This window comes from Aquarana catesbeiana, linkage group LG09, assembly GCF_042186555.1.
Source record: "Aquarana catesbeiana isolate 2022-GZ linkage group LG09, ASM4218655v1, whole genome shotgun sequence".
NCBI classification, from domain to species: Eukaryota; Metazoa; Chordata; class Amphibia; order Anura; family Ranidae; genus Aquarana; species Aquarana catesbeiana.
The window spans coordinates 64640813-64666191 of NC_133332.1; the positions used below are offsets into that span (position 1 = coordinate 64640813).

The 25379-nt window shown below is 41.8% G+C and overlaps 1 protein-coding gene across 1 annotated transcript in view; it reads right to left on the reverse strand.

The window, feature by feature from the left end:
- Positions 1–623: 623 nt before the first annotated feature.
- TGFB1 (transforming growth factor beta 1) overlaps positions 624–25379 on the reverse strand; it is a 63280-nt gene continuing 38524 nt past the window's right edge. Inside the window, exons 2-7 of the mRNA XM_073598670.1 lie at positions 18831–18997; positions 16902–17013; positions 9804–9902; positions 7362–7509; positions 5145–5298; positions 624–2644 (exon numbers count right to left, since the gene is read on the reverse strand). Of these exons, the coding sequence (XP_073454771.1) occupies positions 2486–2644; positions 5145–5298; positions 7362–7509; positions 9804–9902; positions 16902–17013; positions 18831–18997 (839 nt within the window). The 3' untranslated portion in view covers positions 624–2485. The remainder of the gene's footprint in view (positions 2645–5144; positions 5299–7361; positions 7510–9803; positions 9903–16901; positions 17014–18830; positions 18998–25379) is intronic.

Below are 25379 nucleotides of genomic sequence, written 5' to 3' on the forward strand. Positions count from 1 at the left end.
TGTATATCGATCTATCTTGCTGGGACTGGTCCGTGTCAAGACCTTGGCAGGGTTAAAGCCACCTGTTTATTTGGCTTACGTTCTGGTAGGCATGCCAATTATCAGTTGGGGATATACTCCGTGTGTCAAGTCACTGAGTGTTAATTTCTGAACTATTTGAATATTATATTTTTTTGGACTTTTATTAGCACATCACCCAATTTTGTGTTTTTTGGGGTGTTCCAATCACCTTCTTATTTTCTTAATGTTCACATATTTTTATTGAATATTCACTCTTTTAGGTATAATGTATTAGCGCAGCTTTTCCGTTTCCTATATTGTTTTGTGTTATCCCACAAGAAGCTGCTGCTTTATCTTATTTAATCTGTCCTAGCGCAGTTTTTTTCTTTTCTATTGTCTTCAAACTATGGCCCTCCAGTTGTTCAGGAACTACAGTTCCCATCATGCCTAGTCATGTCAGTGAACGTCAGAGTTTTACAATGCCTCATGGGATGTGTAGTTCCGCAACAGCCGGAGGGCCATAGTTTGAAGATCCATGGTTTAGATAAAGACTTCTTAACTGATGTCCCCTTTATTATAAACTGTTTTTTCAAACCTTTGTAATAAACACACACAGATCTTTTCCAAGTACCAATTTTATTTATGAACTTTAAATCATTTATTTTTAAATAAGAAAGTCAAACTATATTAAAAAAAAAAAAAAATGATGAAGACAAAAATTTGCCTTAGAGAAAGAATCTGCCTTCCAAACCACTGCAATTAGTCAATTTATGTCAGGTGATTACAGCTCACCCTGAATTATTGTCCACCACTGCAAGTGATGGTCTATCTTGTGTTTGTTTTCCCTGAGTAGGCACCATTTCCATTCCAATCCGAAGATGCAGAATTGCTGAAAACTTTTATTGGAATTATTGAGTATTGCAATTTACAGAAGATGTCCATTAATAAATTATTTCTACTAATTGTACATCCCCTCCCCAGAAATTCTGTCTCCCAGCATTCCAAATAATCTGCCTGCTTCACAGACTGTCATTGACTCGTGTAAGAGTCAGCAGGTTTTCTGCGCAGAGGCTGTCTGACTCTAATAAGCGAGTCACAGCAATGTTGTAAGGACAGATTGGCCAGCATCTTTACTGACAGCAGCTATGACATGGCTCCAGCCTTTGAGGAGCAGAACTAGACTTTTCATGATGGTTACTAAGCACCTGTAAGCTTATGTCTGCTATTCTTACTAAAGAGTGGCTTTTCAAAAGCAAGTTTTTTTTGTAAAAGTTCTACCTTTTAGTCAGCAAAGGCAACATAAGCCTTGAACCCTAACTCTGGCTACATTAACTGCTCCTCCAGAACCCAACTGGTCTTGTGAGATCTTTCGAAGGGGAAGATCGGCCAGAAAGTGTCTCTACATTAATTTCAATACGCCATTCAGCAGGCAGGCATTGCATAAGCAATGGTCATTTAACTAGCCAATGTCTGTCAAATACCAGAACAGATGTTTCTACAGTCGAGGTAAGTATTTTATGTATTCTGCTATTTTTACTGGCTTTGACGGTCCAGGGTTGGCTGGTTAAAAATAGAGCAGTCTCATTTGAGTCGATTTAATGTGCCTGTGGATATCTGTGTATGCTATGGAATCAAATGCATTATTGTAATCTTTAAAATGAAGACGAGCGAGATAGCAAATGTGGTAGTGGATATAGGTACAGCAGCAACTGGTGGGTTATGATGCCACAATATAGGGACAACCTGCACATCAACTCATCCTACCTGATTTGAGGCACTCTTGGAATTATGTCTCATTCATAATGCATAGCATATAATACATAGCAGTCTGTTATCTTGTGTTGCCTAAGACAAGACCAATAAAAGGAGTGGAAGTGCCTTGACATGTCACTGAGCTGTATAAACTCAAAGCTCTGCTCAAATGTACTGAGCAACCTCCGTCACTCCTTAGTTCATTTCCTTGGTAATGACTGAGATGTCATCTAGGCTTCATGCTCATCACTCTACCAAGCTGGCACAGCCAGCAGAAGAAAGTCATAGCCATAGTGGATGAGGAAACATTCTTGGATTTTCTTTGCTTGTCCGTGGTTTGCTTGGTATGCTTATTAGGCTTGTATATTCCAGTTTGACTTTGGTGTTTCCCAATGACATACAATGTTACGAAAATCAATTTGACTGTAGTTTGTATAGCAAAGGGAGTAGAAGGGCAAGGCTCTTCGGGAGTGTTGAATTTTGTGGGAAAATGGTGAGTTACTGTATACTGGTGATGTTGCCGAGCAGCTATTTGTACTTAGCAGGAATATTGTCTGCTGAACTTTGAACCCAAGCACACTGAAAGCACAAGATAGGAAAGTTTCTTTTGACCTAAGACCTCAGATTTGAGTGCAAGGGCAAGTGCTGACCACAGGTCTCTCTGTTTATTGTTGGCGGCAGCAAAGTCCAGTACCGTGTTGTTTCCTTAACCTCTGACCTCCAATGTGATATCTCAGCTGCACTGACAAGATCGGACCACCATGTTTGACAGTTTCTCCACTTTTGGCGTTCGGCCAACATAGTAGATAATAGGGAGTGGGTCCAAGACTTCTGGTACACAGCATGGTGAGATAGAGGCACCTGGATTGTTCTGGTTATAGAGAGACAGGACCTGAAACAAATGAAAATTGGGCTTTATTATAAATTGTCAAAACTATTGCTTGTTCATGCGCTGGGAAAGCTTTCTCTTGTTGCTACATAAAAATACGGACATTGGACTGTTTTTTTTATGTTTCAATATATTGAGTCACTGACCCGGGGCAAGTAACTAGATACTGCTCAATGACAGTGGGAGGGGCAAAGATTATCTCTCAAAGCCCCTCTTCTATCTTTGTCACCCTGCCGTAGGAGGGACAGTCTCCATGGGGGCTATTTACGAAAACTGGAGTGTGCAAAATCTGGTGTGGCTCTGCATAGAAACCAATCAGCTTCCATGTTTTATTGCCAAAGCTTAACTGAACAAGCTGAAGTTAAAAGCTGAATGGCTACCATGCACAGCTGCACCAGATTCTGGGTGCAACATTTTTAGTAAATCTCCCCCCATGTCTCTTATAGCTCCCTTATAGCTGTGTAGCCCTTAGGTAGGAGAGACACACTCCATGGGGTTGATTTACTCAAGCTGGAGCATGCAAAATCTGGTGCAGCGCTTCACAGAAACCAATCAACTTCCAGGTTTATATTTGTCAAAGCTTAATTGAACAAGCTGAAGTTAGAAGCTGATTGGCTACCATGCACAGCTACACCAGATTTTGCACTCTCCTGTTTTAACCCCCCATGTCTCATATCCCCCTTCTGTCTGGTTCACCTTTCAGTGGAATTAACAATCTCATTTTCTTTTTGTGTCACCCTGCAGCTGGAGTCATTACTCCATGTCCCATAGCCCCCCTCTGCAGCGGCAGGGACAAGCTCCTTATTCAATAGAAATGCACAGGTGCAAGTTGCAGTGCCCCCAACAAACCAGTCATCTTGTGCTGGTCTGATTTTTGGAAAGTGAAATTAAGTGGTTTTTTTTTTGTTTTTTTTATGGATTACTGTACATATTTTGGTGCTTTTGGCCCTTGCCCTGTTCATTATTTGTGACCTGGTGTCTTTTTTCTTTTATCCAGTAGATCCAGATTTATAAAGGTGGTTCGGGTGCCACATCCCTGAAGAATAGTGTGTAGAAATAGTATGGGATTTTTTAGGCACCCAAAAAACAATTGAGATCAATTAAATCGAAATGCGTTGGAGTTTACTGCTATTTGTAACAGTTTGGGGTGACGTTTGTATATTGTATCAGACCATGTTGGTCATTTTATATCTATATGTGTTTTTAAAAGTACAATTTTGTCAATTTTATATACCCGTATATACTCGAGTATAAGACAAGCTTTTCAGCACATTTTTTAGGCTGAACCCCCCCCCCCTTGGCTTATACTCGAGTGAGGGTCTCAAGTGAGGTTTCAGCCTCACTGTGCCCATCTGCAACCTCACTGTGCCCATCTGCAGCCGTACCTTTGATAACTAAAACAGCGGGTGTCTCCTGCTGCGTCATGCAGTCTGTTCGGCGGCCGTCCACTGTAGCAAAGCCCCGCCTCCTCCTCGTCTTTGATAGACGGAACACTGATACAATGTTGGGAAACTGAATCAGTGTTCCATCTATCACGGACGAGGAGGAGGCGGGGCTTTGTTACAGTGGACAGCTGCCGAACAGACTGCATGACACAGCGGGAGACACCCGCTGTTTTCGTTATCAAAGGTACAGCTGCAGATGGGCACAGTGACGCTGCAGATGGGCACAGTGAGGCTGCAAATGGGCACAGTGAGGCTGCAGGTGAGCACAGTGAGGCTTCAGATGGTGACAGTGAGGCTGCAGGTGGGCACAGTGAGGCTGCAAGTGGGCACAGTGAGGCTGCAGGTGAGCACAATGAGGCTGCAGATGGGCACAGTGAGGCTGCAGATGGGCACTGATAATACAGGTGGGCACAGTGAGGCTGCAGATGGGCACAGTGAGGCTGCAAATGGGCACAGTGAGGCTGCAGATGGGCATTGTTTACCCAGTAGCTGCTGCATTTCCCACCCTAGGCTTATACTCAAGTTAATACGTTTTCCCAGTTTTTTGTGGTAAAATTAGGTGCCTCGGCTTATAGTCAGGTCGGCTTATACTCGAGTATACACAGTACTTGTTTTTGGGTGCCTAAAAAATCCCATCCTCTTTCTACACACTATTCTTTTTCTTTTAAAAACATAGACACAGAAAAATGATGGCAGAAAAAGACTGTGTAGTCCATCAAGTCTGCCCATTTATTTTTGGGGGTTTTGTTTTTTTTCATATTTTTTTTGTCTGAGTATAGATCTATGTTTGTCTCAAGCATGCTTGAGGCCATTTACTGCTGAATGTCTCACTACCTCAGCTGGAAGTCTATTCCAAGCATTAACTACCCTTTCAGTAAAATAATACTTTCTAAGATTAGCTTTAAACTTTCCTCCAGATAGTTTGAGGTCATGTCCCCGTGTTCTTGATTTTGGCTTTATTTTGGAAAAATTGCCCTCTTGAACCTTATTTACCTTTTAACATTCTCTTTGTTGGAAGGGCCTTATATACTCAGTTGCCACCATACTCCAGTGCTTACCTTGCTGTACTGTTTGTCCATGCTCCAAATAAATGGACAATTTCCTAAACAATAATTGGCTTCATATCCTTTAGGTTCGTGAATCCATTTCCAGCCAAGGTCCTTTCGGAAGTTAATATAAAGAGGTTTTACACAACAGTTCTTCCCACTGTTCCTGTAACGGAAACACAAAGTTTTCTAATTATCCACCAACTTTCAGAATGTCGGCACTTGTATAAGAGCTTCAGCTGGTGTTGGTGTATTGTGATAAGTTAAGGTAACCTGGGGTACCATAAAGTCTTCTCTGCACCGCATACCGTATATGCTTAATGGGTTTGGCTATTACATGGGAAATTTTATTTATTTATTTATTTTCTATTTATAAATTCTTTATTTCGAAAACATATTTTCCAATACAATCAAGCTGATCTCATCAAAAAGGACAGTCTATTACTTTATATTATTACATATATATAAAAAATACAGTGCAATTAATACTATTTATTTAATCCTCCTACCCTTAGTATTTATCCAGGGATTGTTTTTCTTTAATCTCTACACAATAAGGTACCCTCATTTGCCTTTTTTTTTTTTACTTCTACAGTTCCATCAAAAAGAATATTATGTACGGAAAGAGTAAATCAGTAAATCTTTCCATCTCTCCCAATATATGTATTTCTTGGATCCATTCTTTTGGCCTTGGTATCTGTCATTCTTTCCAGTTCTTTGGTATCAACATCCTAGCTACATTTACAATGTGAGATAAAAGTTCTTATATTTGCCAAAATCATGGCTTTAATGTAACCGAAACTACACTGTATTCTTCAGGCCCGGAACTTTAATTATTTTGCTCATTAAAAGCAAAAAAAATAAATCTGTTCAGAGGGAATTGTCAAAGTATATGGAAGAGGGAACCTTGATCCTCCATATTATCCAGCATTTTGTATGGGATAGCTGATACACTCTCTGTGATTTACCTATTAAAATTAGTGTGATACAATTTTAACCACTTAATCCCCAGAAGATTTACCCCCCTTCATGACCACGTCACTTTTTTTAACTGACAATTGTGTCGTCATGGGTGGCTGTACCCAAATAAAATGTATGTCCTTTTTTCCCTACAAATAGAGCTTTCTTTTGGTGGTATTTAATCACCTCTGCGTTTTTTATTATTTGCGCTATAAACAAAGATCGACAATTTTGAAAAAAAAAACAAAAACAAATATTTTTTTACTTTCTGCTATAAAACATATCCAATAATAAAAAAAAATGTCTTCGTAAATTTAGGCAATATGTATTCTTCTACATATTTTTGGTAAAAAAAAATCCCAAAAAGCATATATTGATTGGTTTGCGCAAAAGTTATACTGTCTACAAACTATAGGATATAATTGTTTATTTTTTTTTTTTCATTTTTTATTTTTTTACTAGTAATGGTGGTGATCAGCGACTTATAGCAGGACTGCGATATTGCGGTGGACAATTGGACGTTAACTGACACTTTTTGGGGACTGGTGACACTCATACAATGATCAGTGCTAAAAATTTGCACTGTCACTTTACTAATAACAGTGGCTGGGAAGGGATTAACATCAGGGGTGATCAAAGGGTTAACTGTGTACCTAGCCAGAATTTGTGCACTGTGTGGGAGGTGCAGGGAAGGCATGGATTCATGTCCTTTGCTTTGCAGGTACACAGGATCAGTGCCTTCCCTACTGACAGAACGGCAATCTGCCTTGTTTACTGCCTTTCTGCCTGTGTACTGAAAGATCGGCGAGTGTTGGCAGACATTGAGTCCGCGCTACCTGCCGCTGGGCTCCTGCTGTGTGAGATCACAGCAGGAGCGAGTCGCCGGTGGCGTGTGCTTGCATGCACGCCACCGGCAACTCGCTCCTGCTGTGATCTCACACAGCAGGAGCCCAGCGGTGGGTACCAAGGACTCGATGTCTGCCAACACACGCCCTACCCGGAATATATATGTGATCGAGCACACAGGTACCGCCTTGTAGCAGTAAAATTGTTAAATAGCAAGCACCCTCCAGTGCTTGTATGTACCTGTGAAAAACTTTGCTACATCCCCCAAAACTCAGAGCGCCCTGAAATGCAAATAGAAATATCGCTTTTTAAAATCAAGGGCCCCTCTCTTGCCTATGTTCATTCCTATTATGCATGGCTACATACTATATACATGACATTATATATATATATATTGTAAATTATTGTAAATTGGATACTAACGTGCGGCAGTATTCCTCATCCACTGCTCTCCTGCGGCGGGTGCTGGGATTCTGCTCCATTCGCCCCGCTGGGGTGTACGTGATTAGGAGGTAGGGAGGAAATTCATTCCGTGATAACTCTTGCATGTCTCCTCGTTTCAGTGAGAAACCTGAAAAACAAAGCAGAACATCTGTAATTTGCTCAGTCTACTATTGAACATAACAGAATGCAAAATCGTGAGCAATTCTTGGAACCCGATGTTCAGTCCATCATGCTGAGTTATCAGCATAATGTTATAATCATTAAAGTAGAACAAAAGCCAAAACTTGTTTTTTTTTTATTTTGAATAGTGTAATGGGGTGTTATAACCAACATCAGTTTTTTTTTTTTTTTTTTTTTTATATCTGTGTTTCATTGGGGAGAGTTTCCTTTATTTCCTGTGCCATAGACATAACAGGAAGTTATAGGAAAACCCTACAAAGATTTGGGAATAATTGATTGTCACCAGAAGAGTGTCCCTATCTGGAAGATTTCCCCTCTATTCCTGTTTATTTGATAGCAATAGGCACAGGATGTGCCAGGGCACACCCTAATCACCCCTTGTGGCGCGTATTCCCCCTGTTTAGACATATTTCACCAAATAAAAAGATGTTTCTCCTTTTTTCTCCTAAAAAATAAAAATAATAAAAAATAAAACAAATTGTAAAAAATAATACAAAATAAAATAATAAAAATAAAAACTACTGACACTGTCCACTGCCCTATTGACACCAATCACTGCCCTTATGACACCATCCACTGCTCTACTGACACTTTTTCTGCTCTACTGACACCATCAGTATATATACACATGCACACACACGTATATATGTTTGAGCATTGGGGTGCACACCGTAATTCAATAGGCTTTGCACACCTATAGTGATAACTGAACATTTGGGATTTTTTTTACTTACTCTCTCAGTGATATTGGTAACCAGGACAAATAGAGGGTGAATCTGAGTAACAGGGACACAGACAACAATACAAAAATAAGACCTAGCGTAATGGCTGCAATATAAGCCCTACCCCCCAAATAAGCCCTAGTTAAAGTCCTTGTAGGTCTTATTTTCAGGGTAGGGCTTATTTTCGGGGAAACAGGGTAGGGCTTATTTGGGGGGTAGGGCTTATATTGCAGCCATCACCAACAGTCACGCTAGGTCGTGTTTCGGGGAAACAGGGTAGAAACTTGACATTGGCTCTGATATTTTTCCACTCTATCCTAGACTACCCTTTTCCTTAAAGAAGAAAAGAATGCAGGCCCCTCTGAGTGCAGACTGTTAAAATTATATTTGTAAATCACATAGTACAACTCGCATTTTAGAATGCAATGACAGGCCAATCTGTGGTAGTTCGCCCATTTCTCATAGCTTGAGAAAGGAGCGCGCATTCCTCCCACCACCAGGATGTGCTAGCTCAAAAACGCATCCAGACCAGCGCTGCAGTCCTTCTGGACGTTCCACCCCTCCTTTTCGGCTCTCCTCCATCACACCACCATCTTGCCAGCCACAAGAGTCTACTGAGCGTCCAGGATGGCTCCCCTTGCAGACCAGTGCTATGGATGCATCACCGGGCGAACTACCACAGATGGGCCTGTCATTGCATTCTAAAATGCGAGTTGTACTATGTGATTTACAAATATAATTTTAACAGTCTGCATTCAGAGGCGCCTGAATTCTTTTCTTCTTTTACATATCCTGGAGATTACTTCTACTTCCCTGCATAAGGCTGGCCCTGATACAGTAGACTTCCTCTCCCCATTCTCTTGTTTGCTGCATTTGCAGCTGTCAGACAAAAGACTACATAGACTTTTCAGTACAATAGGATCTGTTTCAGATCTTGCGCCACATATGTATATTACCCTTTTCCTTAAACTACCCAGCACCTGATCATTCTCATCATGGGGTTTTAGTTTTTAAAAAAAAGTAAAAATTGTGTCCCATGACCCCTCTGGAACCTAACTTTAAAGTGGTAATAAACCCAAAACCAAAAATGTGATATATTTCAGCTTACAAATCCTTAGATATGGTGGCTACATTCGTTTTCTTTTTTAAGGCTTATTTCCCTATGTTTTTACCTGGTGATCTGGCCAGTAACACACCTTCTGTATTAGAGTGCCCCCACTCTGGATGAAGGAGCAACAAAGACACCCTTAGGCTTCACAACTATGGCTAAGTTGACCTGACATGTTGCGTTGTAGCCTGCTGCCCAACAAACACGGCAAGCAATGCAATGCACGCAGTTATAGTGAGATTGTTGGCCAAAATGGGGTTAAAACAGGTGGTGAGGAGGCATCGCATCGCTTCCTTATTGCCTGGCAGTAGCCTTTGTAGCAAGATCCAGAAGCGGATTGGGCTTCAGAGGCGAGAAAGATTTAGATGCACATCTGAATCTATCCATAAAAGAATATATATGTATCCTTACCACCAATTTCTATCTTTTCATCTTCCGTGACGCTTGAACAAGAACAAGGCATTTGCAGTCTGAAACTTTGCCTCTCATTTGTGGGAGGTGAAGCAATACCTGAAAATACAAACAGTTTTAGATGTGCTAAAGCAGTATTATTCTCATGGGTGCTATACATGAAAACTGTGTTGCCAGTAGACTATGGAGGCAATTTACTAAAACTGGAGAGCGCAAAATCTGGTGCAGCTCTGCATAGAAACCAATCAGCTTCCAGGATGCCCCTGGAGTCCAGCAGAGTGAAAGCTGGACAAGCTAGCTTTATAAGTCCCCCACACCGTCGGCGTCTGACGTCACCGATCGTGAGTGGACAACGAAGGCCCTCACGCATGCGTCCGCTTCGGCATCAAAGGCCTACAAGGCCCATAGTGCCGTGTGGGATAACATTCACATCACATGACAGAGACATCAACGTGAGGCGGGTTAAGGTGATCACCTTAACCCACGAGGGCCTTCGTTGTCCGCTCCCAATCGGTGATGTCAGATGCCGATCATATGGGGGACTTATTAAGCTAGCTTGTCCAGCTTTCACTCCGCTGGACTCCAGGGGCGCCTATGATTGCTGCTGCTAACCTGATGGTAGGCTATGTCACTTACCCTGATTCTTGATATTTTTATTTGGCGGTTTTGGCACTTTTTACAATTGTTTATTCATACTACCTTTCTAGGTGTTCCATCCCTCTGACATCAGGCTACATTTTGCTTTGTCAGCAATACGTCCCACCATTACCCTATTCGGGGGATTCATACACCCGGTATTGGGGTAGGGGATTAGATTGTTTAGGTGAGTTCTCTATTTGTGCCTCTGTGGTGTTTTAATTGTAGTTACCAGTCCCAGCTGTGTTTTTGGTGTCATACCGTAAATGTTTTATTTTTATTTTCCTTTTTTTAGTGTTTAATGGTGTTTGACTCACCCACATCCTTATTACCATCCTTCCTTTCTATGGTTAACACTGATATCCTTTTAACGCCCCTCCATTTATACTTATTTTAATATCACTTGCTTGTAAGTATTGAGGCTATGTTAGCCCTTTTGTTCGGGATACAATTTATTCCGACCATGTCTCCCATGTATTATACCGATACATTTTTTTCTCTTTAATCTGCTAAGTCTTTGTCAGCCCCCTGCAGCCACAATTGTCACGGCTCTATCCTGTTGATTGGTCTGAGGGGGTCCCGGTGCCGTGTTCGCCATCAGGGATATGAGGGTAGGTATTGGGGTATGGGGGGTTCACCATTCTTGGGGGGCCATTTGCAGCCATGTCATGCTTCCAGCATTTATATAAATATAAAATATGTTTATCTCTTTTTGTATATATGTTATTTATATCAATATGTTCATTATTGTGTGTTCTTTTTGTTTCATTTAGAACCTACATATTTGCACAGGTTATTTAACATCATTTTCCCTGAAGAAGCCAATGTTTTGGCGAAACATGTAGGGACATGTAAATGTAGATTCCGTTTTTTTGTTTGTGTTCACACACCCATGTATGTACATATCAAAATGTTCCTTGTTTTTATCTTTGTATCAAATAAAATTTAAACCCTTTGTGTATTCTATGTAGTAATTACATTCTATTGGCACCGTTACAATCCCCTTTCCCTATCCTCACTCAATCTTTTTAAAAAGGCACAGCCTCTAATCGGCATTTCTAAGAATCTGAAACTCCAATCTTGAATTGTAGCAACGGTGCAGCCTTGCTTATAAGGATTATTTGATTTTGATTTTTTATTATTTACTTGTATTCTTTCCCTGCCATGGAAATGTCAAGCTGTAAGGCCATTTTAATTCCTGCCTGAGCTCAGGACTGACAACAAAGTATGAGTCAGCAGCTGTCATTCATCATGACTGACGTGGACCTACATCGCTGGATGACATGATTGATGATGGATCTGCATCGGGGGGGGGGGGGGGGGGGGGCATTTTTTTTTCCTAACCACTTCCAGCCTAGGCCAATGCTGGCATTTCTCTCCTACATGTTATAATCATCATTTTTTTTTCTAGAAAATGATTCAGAACCCCCAAACATTATATATATTTTTTTAGCAGGGACTCCAGAGAATAAAATTTGCAATTTGTTATGTCACACAGTATTTGCGTAATTTTTTTAATGCATTTTTTTCCCAAAAATATACTTTAATGAATTTTAATGCAAAAAAAACACAATACATACCATTTTTTGGTAAAATATAAAAGATGATGTTATGCTGAGTAAATAGATACCTAACATTTCACACTTTAAAATTGAGCACACTCGTGGAATGGCGCCAAAAATTCGGTACTTAAAAATCTCCACAGGCTACGCTTTAAACATTTTTACAGGTTACCAGTTTAGAGCTACAGAGGAGGTCTAGTGCTAGAATTATTGCTCTCACTCTAACATTCGCGACGATACCTCACATGTGTGGTGCGAACGCTGTTTACATATGCGGGCACCACCTACATATGCATTCGCTTCTGTGTGGGAGTACGAGGGGACAAGGGCGCTTTCATTTTTTTTTTTTTTTTTTTTTTTATGTAGCACCCTAATGTTTAGGCAGGGTTGCTAGTAAATTTACCTGCCAAGTATAGTTGTCTTGGCACCTTGATGGCTGTCTGGGTGGACGTGTGTTGTACTGCCCTGGGCTGCTAGGCCAGAGCCTGAGGCCTATCCTGGGGACATCTGGCTGCTAGGCTGTCTGAGGGCCTATCCAGAAGCAAGAGAGCAGCGCAGGGTTGGGACTGCGGCTTGCAGTCCAACCAAGAGTAACGGTTCTGCCAGCCGGAGAACCTGTCGTGTTCAAAGGTAGAGGGGAAGCAGTTGCCACAGGGTGTGAGGAGAGGAGAGCCGATCAGCGGCATCTCCTCACGGGGGGACAGCTAGGTATGTAATCAGGGCACTGATCATCAGTGCCCTGATTACAATTAAATGCTCACCAGTGCCAGCAATGATTGCCCACAATTGCCACCAATCTGTGCCCACAAGTGCCAGCAATCAGTGCCTACAAGTGCCAGCAATCAGTGTCCATTAGTGATGCCAGTCAGTGCTGGCTATCTGTGCTGCCCATCAATGCCTATCACTGCTCATCACTGCTGCCCATCAATGCCCATCAGTGCTGCCCATCGGTGCCGCCTATCCGTGCTGCCTATCTGTGCCCACCAGTGCTGTCTATCTGTGGCCACCAGTGCCACCTATCTGTGCCCACCAGTGTCCCCTATCTGTGCCCAGTGCCCACCAGTGCCACCCATCAGTGCCACCTATCAGTGCTGTCCATAAGTGCGGCATATTCGTGCCTCCTCATCAGTGCCACTTAATCAGTGCCCATAAGTGCCGCTTCATCAGTGTCCATAAGTGCCACCTCATCAGTGCAGCCTATCAGTGCCCATCAGTGCCGCCTCATCAGCGCCGATCAGTGAAGGAGAAAAATTACTTATTTACAAAGTTTACTGACAGAAACTAAGAAAATTATTTTTTTTTTTTTAGAGGAAAAAATAAAAAACCCAGGAGTGATTAAATACCACCAAAAGACAGCTCTATTTGTGTGAAGAAAATGATAACAATTTCACATGGTTACAGTGTAACATGACCGCGCAATTGTCATTCAAAGGGTGACAGTGCTGAAAGCTGAAAAATGGCCTGGGCAGGAAGGGGGTGTAAGTGCCCTGTATTGAGGTGGTTAAAGAGGGGTGGGCTCCCTCCAGGCTCTACTGCACTCTGCCTATTCATTATAATGCATGTGCTTCCACTGGGGTGCCTTGACGGGGCTCTGCAGCTTAAGCGTGTGTTTGCAAATGTGTGCAAACCAAACCCCTGCTTTTAACGCATACTGACAGGATAATTTGGTTGGTTGCAGGCTGGTTGGTAAGTTGAGCTGGGAATATCTTTGCTTTTATTTTACATGCGCTGCCCTTCCATGTGCTCCTTGCTGCAAAGGCCAGTTATAGGTGAGGGCAGTGGGCATTTGTTTGCACATATACAATATATTTGTATGTTGTCAGGCTGGGTTCACACATGTTGTGCAGGGGGTCCGGTGTGTCCCCATTCACTGTTTCAGGTCTGAATTCAGCCCGAATTTTTGGCTGAATTCGGACCTGAAATGGACCAGAAGATGCACGGGACTCCTGTGCAAATCGCACCAGAGCTGCTGCGGAGATGTGTGAACCAGCTCCATAGAGAGCCGGTCACAATCTCCTGACATGCGAATTGGATGTGGGGATACCCACACCCAATTCGCAATAGTGTGAACCCATCCTAAAGGAAATAAGGAAGACATTATTCCTTAAATATATCAGTTAAAAAATGGAAGAGATTTGGATTCTGATTTGCTGAATGATAGTTGAGCTCCCTCTCAATCTTACTTGGCACACTGGCCTTGGTAACAAGACATACATGCACAAAGGAGTGGAGTAGGCTATAGGTTGCCCTTAAAGTGCTTGTAAACCCTTGAGGTTTTGCACCTAATGCATTCTATGCATTAAGGTGAAAAACCTCCTGTGCTGCAGCTGCCCCCCAGCGCCCCCCTTTTACTTACCTGCACCCGGTCTTTCCAGTGGCAGGGACAAGCATACCAGCTCCAGCCGGTGTCTCGGGTCCTGATTGGATAGATTGATAGCAGCGCAGCCATTGGCTCCCCCTGCTGTCAATCAAATCCAATGACACAGGGGGGAGGGGCCAAGTCCTGCTGTCTGTGTCAATAGAAGCAGTAGCAGGGCATGGGAACTGAACCTTTAGTTACCCTTTAAACAGTTGAAGGTTGGCTCATCATCAGACACAAATTGTAGGCAGTTGTATGTAATGCCTGCTACTGCACTGACATGTTTGCCCCACAGGAACTTGTTGCTCATCATGAAGATCAACTGAGCTCCTCTAACATCTAAATTATTTTAAATTTGGCCCATGTGTAATTACACTAAAATTATGATTCTATTACAAAAAATTACTAAATTATTTGCAAATTAAATAAATTCCTGTTTTTTTCAATTTTACATGTTTTTTTAATCATGTAAAAAAATTAAGGAATAAAACAATTAAAACAAAGAATAACCTCAGCTGCGGAAGGTTTTATCCCCTTCATCACCAGGCCATTTTTTGCTATTCAGCACTGCGTTACTTTAACTGGCAATTGTGCAGTCATGCAACAATGTATGTAAACAGTTATATAGTTGGTAAGGTTGAAGAAAGACACTAGTCCATCCAGTTCAGCCTGTGTATGTTCATTTTTTTTCACACAAATAGAGCTTTCTTTTGGTGGTATTTGATCACCACTGGGTTTTTTTTTTTGTTTTTGCAATATAAACGGAAAAAAAAGACATAACATTTTGAAAAAAAATGTTTCCTAATTTCTGTTATGAAACACATCCAATAAAATATAATTTACTCATAAATGTCAATGCCAAAATGTATTCTGCTACATGTCTTTGGTAAAAAAAAGTAATTTTGTATCATGTGATTAGCAACAGCTAATCACATGATACAGATGGGCTGTGATTGTCCTTGTCTGTACCATGTGATCACTGTGACCAATCACAGAGATCAACACAATAATACACAAAGGAGGGCATAAATGAAAGCCACCCATTGTGTACAATTGTCATGTGATCTGCTGTGATTGGTCACAGCGATCACATGGTACCAGCAGAGGTCGGTACACTTGTCCAGTGAACACAGCAGGTGACAAATCACGCCACAGCATGGCCTGTACCAGCGGGATGTCATATGACATCCACCCAGCACAGTGAATGTCCCACCAAGCTGTTATTTGTCTATAGGTCAGACGGGAGCTAGTTAAGGACCTCCAACATGTGTTCTTGAGCTTCCATGATTGAAAGAACTGAAAATCAATGAATGAAAGGGACAGACTAGGGATAGGCTGGGGAGGAAAGAGCTGGTCAATGCTGCATGTTATACAGCCAAGAAATGAGATGTGCTTTATCTGATTTGCTGCAGCTTCTAATGCACACTGTGAGAAGGTGACTGAGTGCATTAATATCAGTGTAAACGATTTCCATAGAGGAGAGAAGCCTGTACAACTGTGCAAGACTGAATGGAAAGCTGGAGTTCTCCTTGAAGATGGTGATGACAGGGTCTCTCTTTTTTTTTTCAAGTAATGAATTGCAAAATGCCAATACAGTACATTACTTCTATACAGCTGCTCATATAGGCAAGGCTTTCACTGACAGATACTGCACATTTCCAAACGCACTACTGCTGAACTGGCACATCCATCTACCAAAATGGGCTCATTCTGTGCTATAACCCTTCTCAAAGTAAACTATACTACCTCAGGCTGGTCTTTTTTGAACCCCCTCACCTGGACGAATGGAAGACAAACAATATGTTGAAATAGATAAAAACAGAGGGCACACTGACCTAGTGCATTATCCAACAACAAATTTATTAAAAATAAGATACAAAATAAAACTACTCACGAGTGTTGGTAGTAAAATTGTTCATAAAGCCACTGCAGGTGGCTGCAATCTCTTAGCTTGCCAAAGTCTCTAGTTCGAATCGAGGAGGTCCTCACCAGGGTCCCTGCTGGCTGACATGTTTCGAAGGATGTCCTTCTTCATCAGAGCCAGGGAGGTGAATCGGCTAAGGCGGAAGGTCATGTCCAAGGAAGAGCAGGAAGGGTCCACTGAGGAGGGACAGTAAAGAGTCTGGCGGTGGAGGAGCCTTCAGATTAAATTTTTTGTTTAGGGCTGATAATGAAGGAGATCCTTGGAAACGCATCAACCAGCAGGGGTCCCTGATGAGGTCCTCCTCAAACTAGAGGCTTTGGCTAGCTGAGAGATTGCAGTCACCTGTAGTGGCTTTATGAGCGATTTTACTACCTACACTTGTGAGTAGTTTTATTTTGTATCTTATTTTTAATAAATTTGTTGTAGGATAATGCACGAGGCCAGTGAGCGCTCTGTTTTTATCTTTTTTCACAGTGTTCTGAGGACAACCTCAGTCCTAGAGGACAGCAAGGCTTGATAGTAATATCCACTGCTGACTACAGAGATCTTTTTCTGATTTGGACTATCACACCAATGCGCAGGAGAATATTGTTGCTGTTGTACATAACGTATGTTACCTGACAGCCATTGCTTTATGGACTCTGTCACATCAAATGAAATCCAGTCATCATCGTTTGTTATCCACACATACATGCTATCAAGAAATCGAGAGGAGATGTTGCTGTCAACCTGAAAGAGAACAGGGAGCCTGATTGTTAAATTGGGTGTAAGGAAAAAACATTATTATAAAGTATGGGAAAACCTAATACAATATTTTTTTTTAATTGAATGTAGCTTCAGAATATTATTTTTTTTATGTTATGTGCATGGAATCTAAATAATGTGTAAGGGCTTTTTCACAATCGTGCAGGAATTGGCGGTTTTCTGCACTAGAACAACGCAGATCACTGCAAGGGCACACAGAAAAAAATTGCTTACACTTAAACGCAACCCTCAGGTGAGCAACAGTGTGGAAATTTGCACCATGTCTACAGTTTTCTGTCCCCCATCATGACCCAACTGTAGCTCCATTTCTGTCTGCATTTCTACGCACCACAGCTCAGCTTTGGTGCGTAGAAATGAATGAAATGTCATGTGTTTGAATAAAGTTTTAAAAAAAAGTAAACAGTACTCTGCTCACTGCTGGCCAGAGCTGACACTACCTGTATTTTGGCTTTCCATTTTACCATACAGGTAATATGAAACAGCCCTAAGTGTAACACTTCTAGGTATCCATTATTTCTTATAGGGATCACAGTACACCCCCTGACAAAACTTTCATCTCCTTTACTCTCCACAAGTACAGAGCCATTTTTGTTGCCGGTAACGTCAGTGCCTTTATATGGACACATGCCCATATTTAGTCATTGACTAAATATGGGCATGTGTCTATATACGGGCACGACTATTGATATTATCCTCATTTGTCAATGACTAAATATTGGCATGTATGGAAAAATTGGAAAAACTGCGCTAAAAACCAAATGAATAATTAGATCGTTTGAAAAGCTGCAAATCCGACAATAAACATTAATTGTGAATAAACATAGGAAAAATAAGGAGTTGCGCTAATACCTATATAACATACCATAAAAATCTACGGTGAAAGAAGATAATGGTGATAAGTATAAATAAAGGTGAATCTAAAAAGCATGTGATTATAATCAAAAAAAAGGTCCCATTGAGTGAAATTTCAATAGAATATCCTAGTGGCTGCAAATCATCAGCGAAATATAAAAAACAAGTCCACGTGATAATAAATGTTAATCCGTGACAGCAAGGGAGGGTCCACCACCGGGAATGGAAGGGGTTACTCCTTACCAGATGGCCATGACCCCCCACTACAGAGGATCACAGCAAGCAGATAACCTTGTGAGCCAGAGAATGGAAATTGTTAACGGCGTCCACTAGAGGTCATCTCATCGTCAGCCACACCAGCGAAACCCAGGGCAAAGGTACCATAAAATATATGAAGGGAACTCACATAGTGTAAAACCGACAAATTTATTCAAGTTTAAAAACCACAAAATGCACACTTACAAAGCGTAGTAGATAAAAAAGCCTTAAGTCCGGTTCCTTGGCCACAGGAGCGCGGACAAACCCGTCCTACTGGAATACAATTTGCTTGGGGGTGACGTCAGCGCATCGTCTGGCTCCGCCCTACGCGTTTCGTGACATCATCACGTCTTCCAGCCCCTGTGTGTCGGAAAATCCGATGGAAAATGTGTGATGGAGCCTACACACGGTCGGCATTTCCGACAACAAGGTCCTATCACACATTTTCCGTCGGAAAATCCGACCGTGTGTACGGGGCATTAGACAATTTTCAGAAGCTGAAAGCTAAGTTTGCAGGCGCCACAATCTGAATATACTTCAACCAATGTTAGGTTGGACAGTTTTCAAGGAAACTTGATTCACTAACTAAGAGCAACATGTAACATTTGTCACTACAGTTAAGTTATACAGTAATAATGCTAATGACCCCAACGATGTCCCCATAGACTCACCCTGTACAGCTCCACTCTGATCTCTTTACCCTCTGTCAGTTTTGTCGATTTTTTTCGAAATATTCGCAGTTCAGCCTGGTGCAGCATTTCTTGAGTTGCCACACTCTCTCTTACTTGGGTCATGTTGAAGGTGAATAGGAACTCGTTGGGCTTACCTTCTGGAGGTTCTGCAGGGAGAATCATATGAACAAACTATGTCTGTGCCATTCATGGAAGTATTATGTACATACACACATAGACCCTTGTACAGTAAAAGTCCACTGTTGGCCTATTAGAGAGCATGCACTCACACATCTGCTGCTGGCTATGAGTCTTGATGAGTGCGGTGATGCTTAAAGCGGTATTAAACTCCCCAAAATATTGAATATATTGCATTTTAGCAATTCAAAGATGTGGTGGCTGCATTTGTTTTCTTTTTTAGGCTTTGTTTCCTTATTTTCACCTGGTGATCCTGCCAGTAAGTCTGTTAATTTGAACTTCCTTTAAAAGACCAAGATGTGCAGCAAAAATGGCATTTTAGAGGATTGAGACAAACAATTTAATATTGGCAAGAGTACTTAAAATGGTCAGCTTTTTTAATTTATGTAAAACCTTAAAGTGGTTACAAACCCTCACATATACCCAGTGAAGTGAACAGCCTCAGATGATTCACAGAGATGAAACAAATCCTCTTACTTAAGTTGTACCTGTTTATCTGCAGTCTTCTCTTCTCTACAGCTGATTGTGTTAAAAAATCTTTCTTCATTTGGCAGCAGTACATAGGGAAGGGTGGAGAGACTACATTTACACTGTGTGAGAGCTGTTTGGTAGAAAGGGACACCCCCTCCACTTTCACATAGGCAGAGGAACGCAGTAACATGCAGAATAGACAAGCTCCCTGCTAATCTCCTGCTAAGACACAAATTTTAGCTCATGTTATTTCATGTGTCGGAGAACTTGTCAGAAGTGACTCATGCTGATAACAGAGGAACGAAGCACCAGAGAGAAACAACACTTAGAGCTTTGGCGAGAGATAAGTAAAAACTACAGATATACGTGCTTAGTTCAAATTTTATGAATGGGGTTTACAACCACTTTAAGGGCTCTTGCACAAAGATGCCTAAAACATTTTAGACATTCAGGCCTTTTTTTTACGGACTCTTTTTACTCTAAATGCAGCCCATTGTTTTTAATGAGCCTGTACACACAGGAGTGTAAACTAACACTGCATCTAGATCAGTAAAAAGATACAAAAATCTATATTGATGGTCGTCAGTATTTTTTGCGCATATGCCACATCCCTTGATAAAAACAAGTTGGAAAATGCTTTACACGTATACACATATGCACATTTATATGCATGTGCACATGTACTATACAGTCCATCCTTGCGTTTTTAAATAGGAACTTTTTGCCAGAAATATCCAATGTTCATGCATCAGTACCATGTGCAAGAACCCTATCACTAAAGGAGAAAAAAAGCGTTAGGGCGGCCATAGAAGGCTTGAATCTCTGCCAGTTCAGCAGGAACCAGCTGAGATTCAAACCATGTATAGGCAGGCTGAATGTACCAAGTTGATCAATTGATCAACTTGGGCACAACCAGGGCTGTAGATAAGGGGCTACCACCAATCCTCCTGCAGGGGGCCTGGGCCAGCAGGGGGGCCCAGGCAGCAGGTTGATTTGGATGTGGGCAGGGAAGCAATTAATGGAACCAATCCCCCGTATGGCTCTCTATGCAGCAGCTGAAAGCTGGCTTCTTCTCCTCTCCCTCCCATTGACTTTCAGATGCTGCAGAGAGAGCCATAAAATAGATCTGTTCTAGTAATTGCCCCCCCCCCCCCATGCCACACCAATCATCCTCCCTGTGCCCTGTGCACCATATGTTTCCCCCTGCTGCCCAGTCCCGCCTGTGTGCCGCCTCTTTCTACAACCCCGCAGTGCTGATGGCTTCCATCCTCTCCTTCCCACCAGAAGCTGCAAGCACACAATAGGATCCTTCAAGATTGAGAGTGGAGAAAGGGTCACATAAATATGTCATATTTAGCAGCCCCTTCCTTTCCTGAATGAACACAATGAGTAATCAGTACCGATCACTCAATATGTATATTCATAACTGAAGCATTGGCTGTACAGGGCCCCATGTTAGGTTGTCTGTAAAGGACAGGCAAGGCAAGGCACCCTTGTAAAGGCAAGGGTACTGCTCCCCAATGGTGTCTCCATTATTCCTCCACCCAGAGGGGCGACGCCCTAATACTGGAGGTGTGTTACTGGCCAGAGCACCAGGTGAAAATAAAGGACAAAAAAGGTTAAAAAAAGAAAACAAATAAAGCCACCAAATCTAAAGATCGCTTAGCTATAAAATATAACATTTCTGTTTTGGGGTTTAATACTGCTCTAAGGCTTAATTCACAAAGCTTTAACACAAGGATTCTTTATTTTAGCTATAGTGCATTCATAAAGTAGTCAGACCCCCTTCACTTTTTAAATATTTTGTTGCAGCCTGATACTGCAGTTGTTTAAATTCATTTTTTTTTCTCATTAATCTACACTTAGTACCCCATAATGACAAAGTGAAAACAGAATTTTAGGGATGTATGAAAAATTAAAAACTGAAATATCACATTGGCAGAAGTATTCAGACCCTTTGCAACAACACTTGACATTTAGCTCAGGTGCCTCCCATTTCTCTTGATCATTGCTGAGATGTTTCTACACATTGATTGGAGTCCACCTGTGGTGTGACTAAACCCAGGACCCTGCATTCACTATATCTGGTCTCCCACAGTACACAGAACATGGAAATGCAATTATTTTAGTAAATATAAACTGCTAAAAACCTTTTCTCATCAGCAGTATATAGCAGTCTTGTGACTTCTATCAGTGTCTGGTTAAAGCTTTTAGGAGGAGTTTGTATTCGCCCCTGATTGTCCTATGAGGCTGCATGACCCCCTGACCCTCTGTCTGGACAGTGTTGTTTGGCCCTGTGCTGATCACATGCACTCTCCCAAGAAAAAAAAAAACTCTCTAGCAATACACACCAAACCAAGCATGTGCAGAGTGACCCCAAGGCTCTGTTTTATTAGGAGACAGTTTGGGGACAGTGGAAGAAGAGGAGGATCAGAGAAGACAGGATCAAACAGCCTTTTTACACAATGCAAATGATTAACCCCTTAGGTTGCACAGTGAGTATAACAAGCATGCCTTACTGCATATACAGACTGATTTCAGTGTTGTGGGTTTAGTAACACTTTTAATTGATTGGACATGATTTGGAAAGGCACACACCTCTCTAAAAAAAAGGCCTCACAGCTGACAATGCATACTGTATCAGAGAAAAAGCCCTCACAGCTAACAATGCATACTGTATCATAAAGTCAAAGGAACTGTCTTCAACACTTTAAGAATTTTAACCACTTACTGACCGCTCCATAGCAGATTTACTGCTACAGGGCAGCCGTTCTGTGCAGAATCGTGTATATATATAATATATATGTGATTCTGTACTTCTGCATAGGGGGGACGTGCCGCTTCTGATGTGATTAGTCACAGCAGAAGCCAATCAACGATTGCCCGCCAATGGATGTGTGCTGGCACCCACCGATCGTTAAGAAAAGAGGCTGCATGGAGCTCTGCATATGTAAACAATGCAGAGCTCCGTCTTGACAGCGCAAATGGGATGGATTTTCTTTCCTGGCAAATCCTTTAAAAATCCTTCACATCCCTTAATGAAAGCAGCACACTCTGTACACAAAAACACAGGTTAGGCACACATTTAACCCTTTGATCGCCCTAGATGTTAAATCCCCTTCCCAGCCAGTGTCATTAGTACAGTGACAGTGCATTTTTTTAGCACTAATCACTGCATTAGGCCCTTTTCACACGGGCGCTTCCGTTTTGTGGAATCTGCTTTCTCAGCAGGGGATCGCTCCACTGAATCCCGCTGAGCAGGCGGATGACAGGTCCATCTTCGCTCACTGTGCAGAGCAGAGGCGGGCACAGTCCTGTTCTTCTCTATGGGGAAATAGGAGAAAATAGACCCGCCTATCTGATGCACCAGACGGATGGAAAATAGGACCACCATCCTTCTGGAGTTTGCGGGTAGGATCGGATCGGACATGTGTCAACTGACATCCGCCACTCCATAGGGGTGAATGAAGGGTCCGATCAGGTCCACCTGAAAAACTGACAGGCAGACCTGATCAGACAGCCCTCGTGAAAGGGGCCTTAGTGTGGTCCGGTGGTGTCCGATTGTCCGCTCCAATATCACTATCGTTCGCTGATCGCCGCCATTACTATTTGATAATTAGTGTGACATGCATGGCCATCATTCGGAATGTATACAAACGAGAAGAAAAAGGGGAAAAAGGGGAAGAAGGATATCTAACTGTACAGGCCAGAGAGAGGAGCATAAAGTCAACTGGTAAAAAATTACATATTTTATTTAAATATCAAACATTTTAAAAACATTGATGCCAACGCATCCATCTTCCACTTAAAACACAAGAGTTACATGAAGAAGTTTCCTGTATGTGGTTTTATAGCAAGAGAATTAGCACTAATGTATTGGGTCCTTACGTGCCAACACGTTTCGCCAACTTTGCTTCATCGGGGCTTATATAGACCACACAGTACTCATCTATGGAGGAAAATAATATCATTTACAACCATGTTTAGGTAGGTTACCTAAACACCTATCTATAGCAGAAAGTAAAAAAAATTTTTTTTTTTTTCAAAATTGTCAGTCTTTTTTTGTTTATAGCGCAAAAAATAAAAAACCCAGTGGTGATCAAATACCACCAAAAGAAAGCTCTATTTGTGGGGAAAAAAGTACATAAATTTTATTTATGTACACCGTTGCATGACTGCACAATTGTCAGTTAAAGTAACACAGTGCCGTAACGCAAAAAATGGCCTGGTCATGAGAGGGGGGTAAATCTTCCAGAGGTCAAACGGTTACTAAAATTCTGAAAAAATGAAAATAAGGGTCCTTATCCTGGTGTGGTAGCTTTGTGAAATGAATTCATAGTATGTAACAGTGACTGCTAATACTCCACTTTTAGCACCTTAAGGACGGGTTCACACATGTGTGGCCACAGGTTCGTGCCTGGGGTCCAGTGCATTACTATACAGCGGTTCAGGTGTGCGATTCAGGTCGGAATTTTAGCCTGGATTCGTAAATGAACCGGACCCAATGATGCACCAGACCCTTTTTCAATCTGAACCATGGCTACCATTGAGAGCCGGTCACACTTGCCTGTCATGTGAATTTTCCGCATCCAATTCACATATGTGTGAACCCAGCCTAAAAGACAGCAAGGCCAAGTATTTTATTCTTCCAAGTCCCTTATTATTGGGGCCTTCTCAGACATGCAATTTGTAGCTAACGACTTAATCTATAGTCGCTAGGAAGCGATTTGGTGCTGCTTTGGGTTAAGCAAATGCTTCATCATTTAGGTTGTTGTACTTTACTATAAATCACTCTCTGTCAGTGATCTGTAGCTAAGTCGTAGAGGTAAATATAGTGGTGAGTTGGTCAGTAAGATGAAATGTCTCACCAACTCAGCTGTAGAGCTACAGCTGCAAATTGCTGTAAAATTAGCAAGTTAGCAATTCCATAGAAAAAACTCTGATTTCCTTTAAAAAAACAAAAGAAGAGAAAAAAAAAAGAGGATCACTGCAAATAAATTGGCCACCTGATATGGCCCTCATGCTCCACCATCTCTTGGCTTATTAAAATAACAGAAACTAAATTTAATAAACACCATAATGATTATAAAAAAAAAAATAACAGATGAACAGGGACTATATACAAGATTTTAGTAATGAGAACGGTATCATTAGCAGTAATCAGCATGGATTCATGAAGAATCGTTCTTGCCAAACCAATCTATTAACCTTCTATGAGGAGGTGAGTTGCCATCTAGATAAAGGAAGGCCCGTAGACGTGGTGTATCTGGATTTTGCAAAAGCATTTGACACAGTTCCCCATAAACATTTACTGTACAAAGTAAGGTCCATTGGCATGGACCATAGGGTGAGTACATGGATTGAAAACTGGCTACAAGGGCGTGTTCAGAGGGTGGTGATAAATGGGGAGTACTCAGAATGGTCAGGGGTGGGTAGTGGGGTTCCCCAGGGTTCTGTGCTGGAACCAATCCTATTTAATTTGTTTATAAACGATCTGGAGGATGGGATAAACAGTTCAATCTCTGTATTTGCGGACGATACTAAGCTAAGCAGGGCAATAACTTCTCCGCAGGATGTGGAAACCTTGCAAAAAGATCTGAACAAATTAATGGGGTGGGCGACTACATGGCAAATGAGGTTCAATGTAGAAAAATGTAAAATAATGCATTTGGGTGGCAAAAGTATGAATGCAATCTATACACTGGGGGGAGAACCTCTGGGGGAATCTAGGATGGAAAAGGACCTGGGGGTCCTAGTAGGCTCAGCAATGGCGTGTTGCTAGCAAAGCAAACAGAATATTGGCATCCATTAAAAAAGGGGACTAACTCCAGAGATAAAACGATAATTCTCCCGCTCTACAAGACTCTGGTCCGGCCGCAC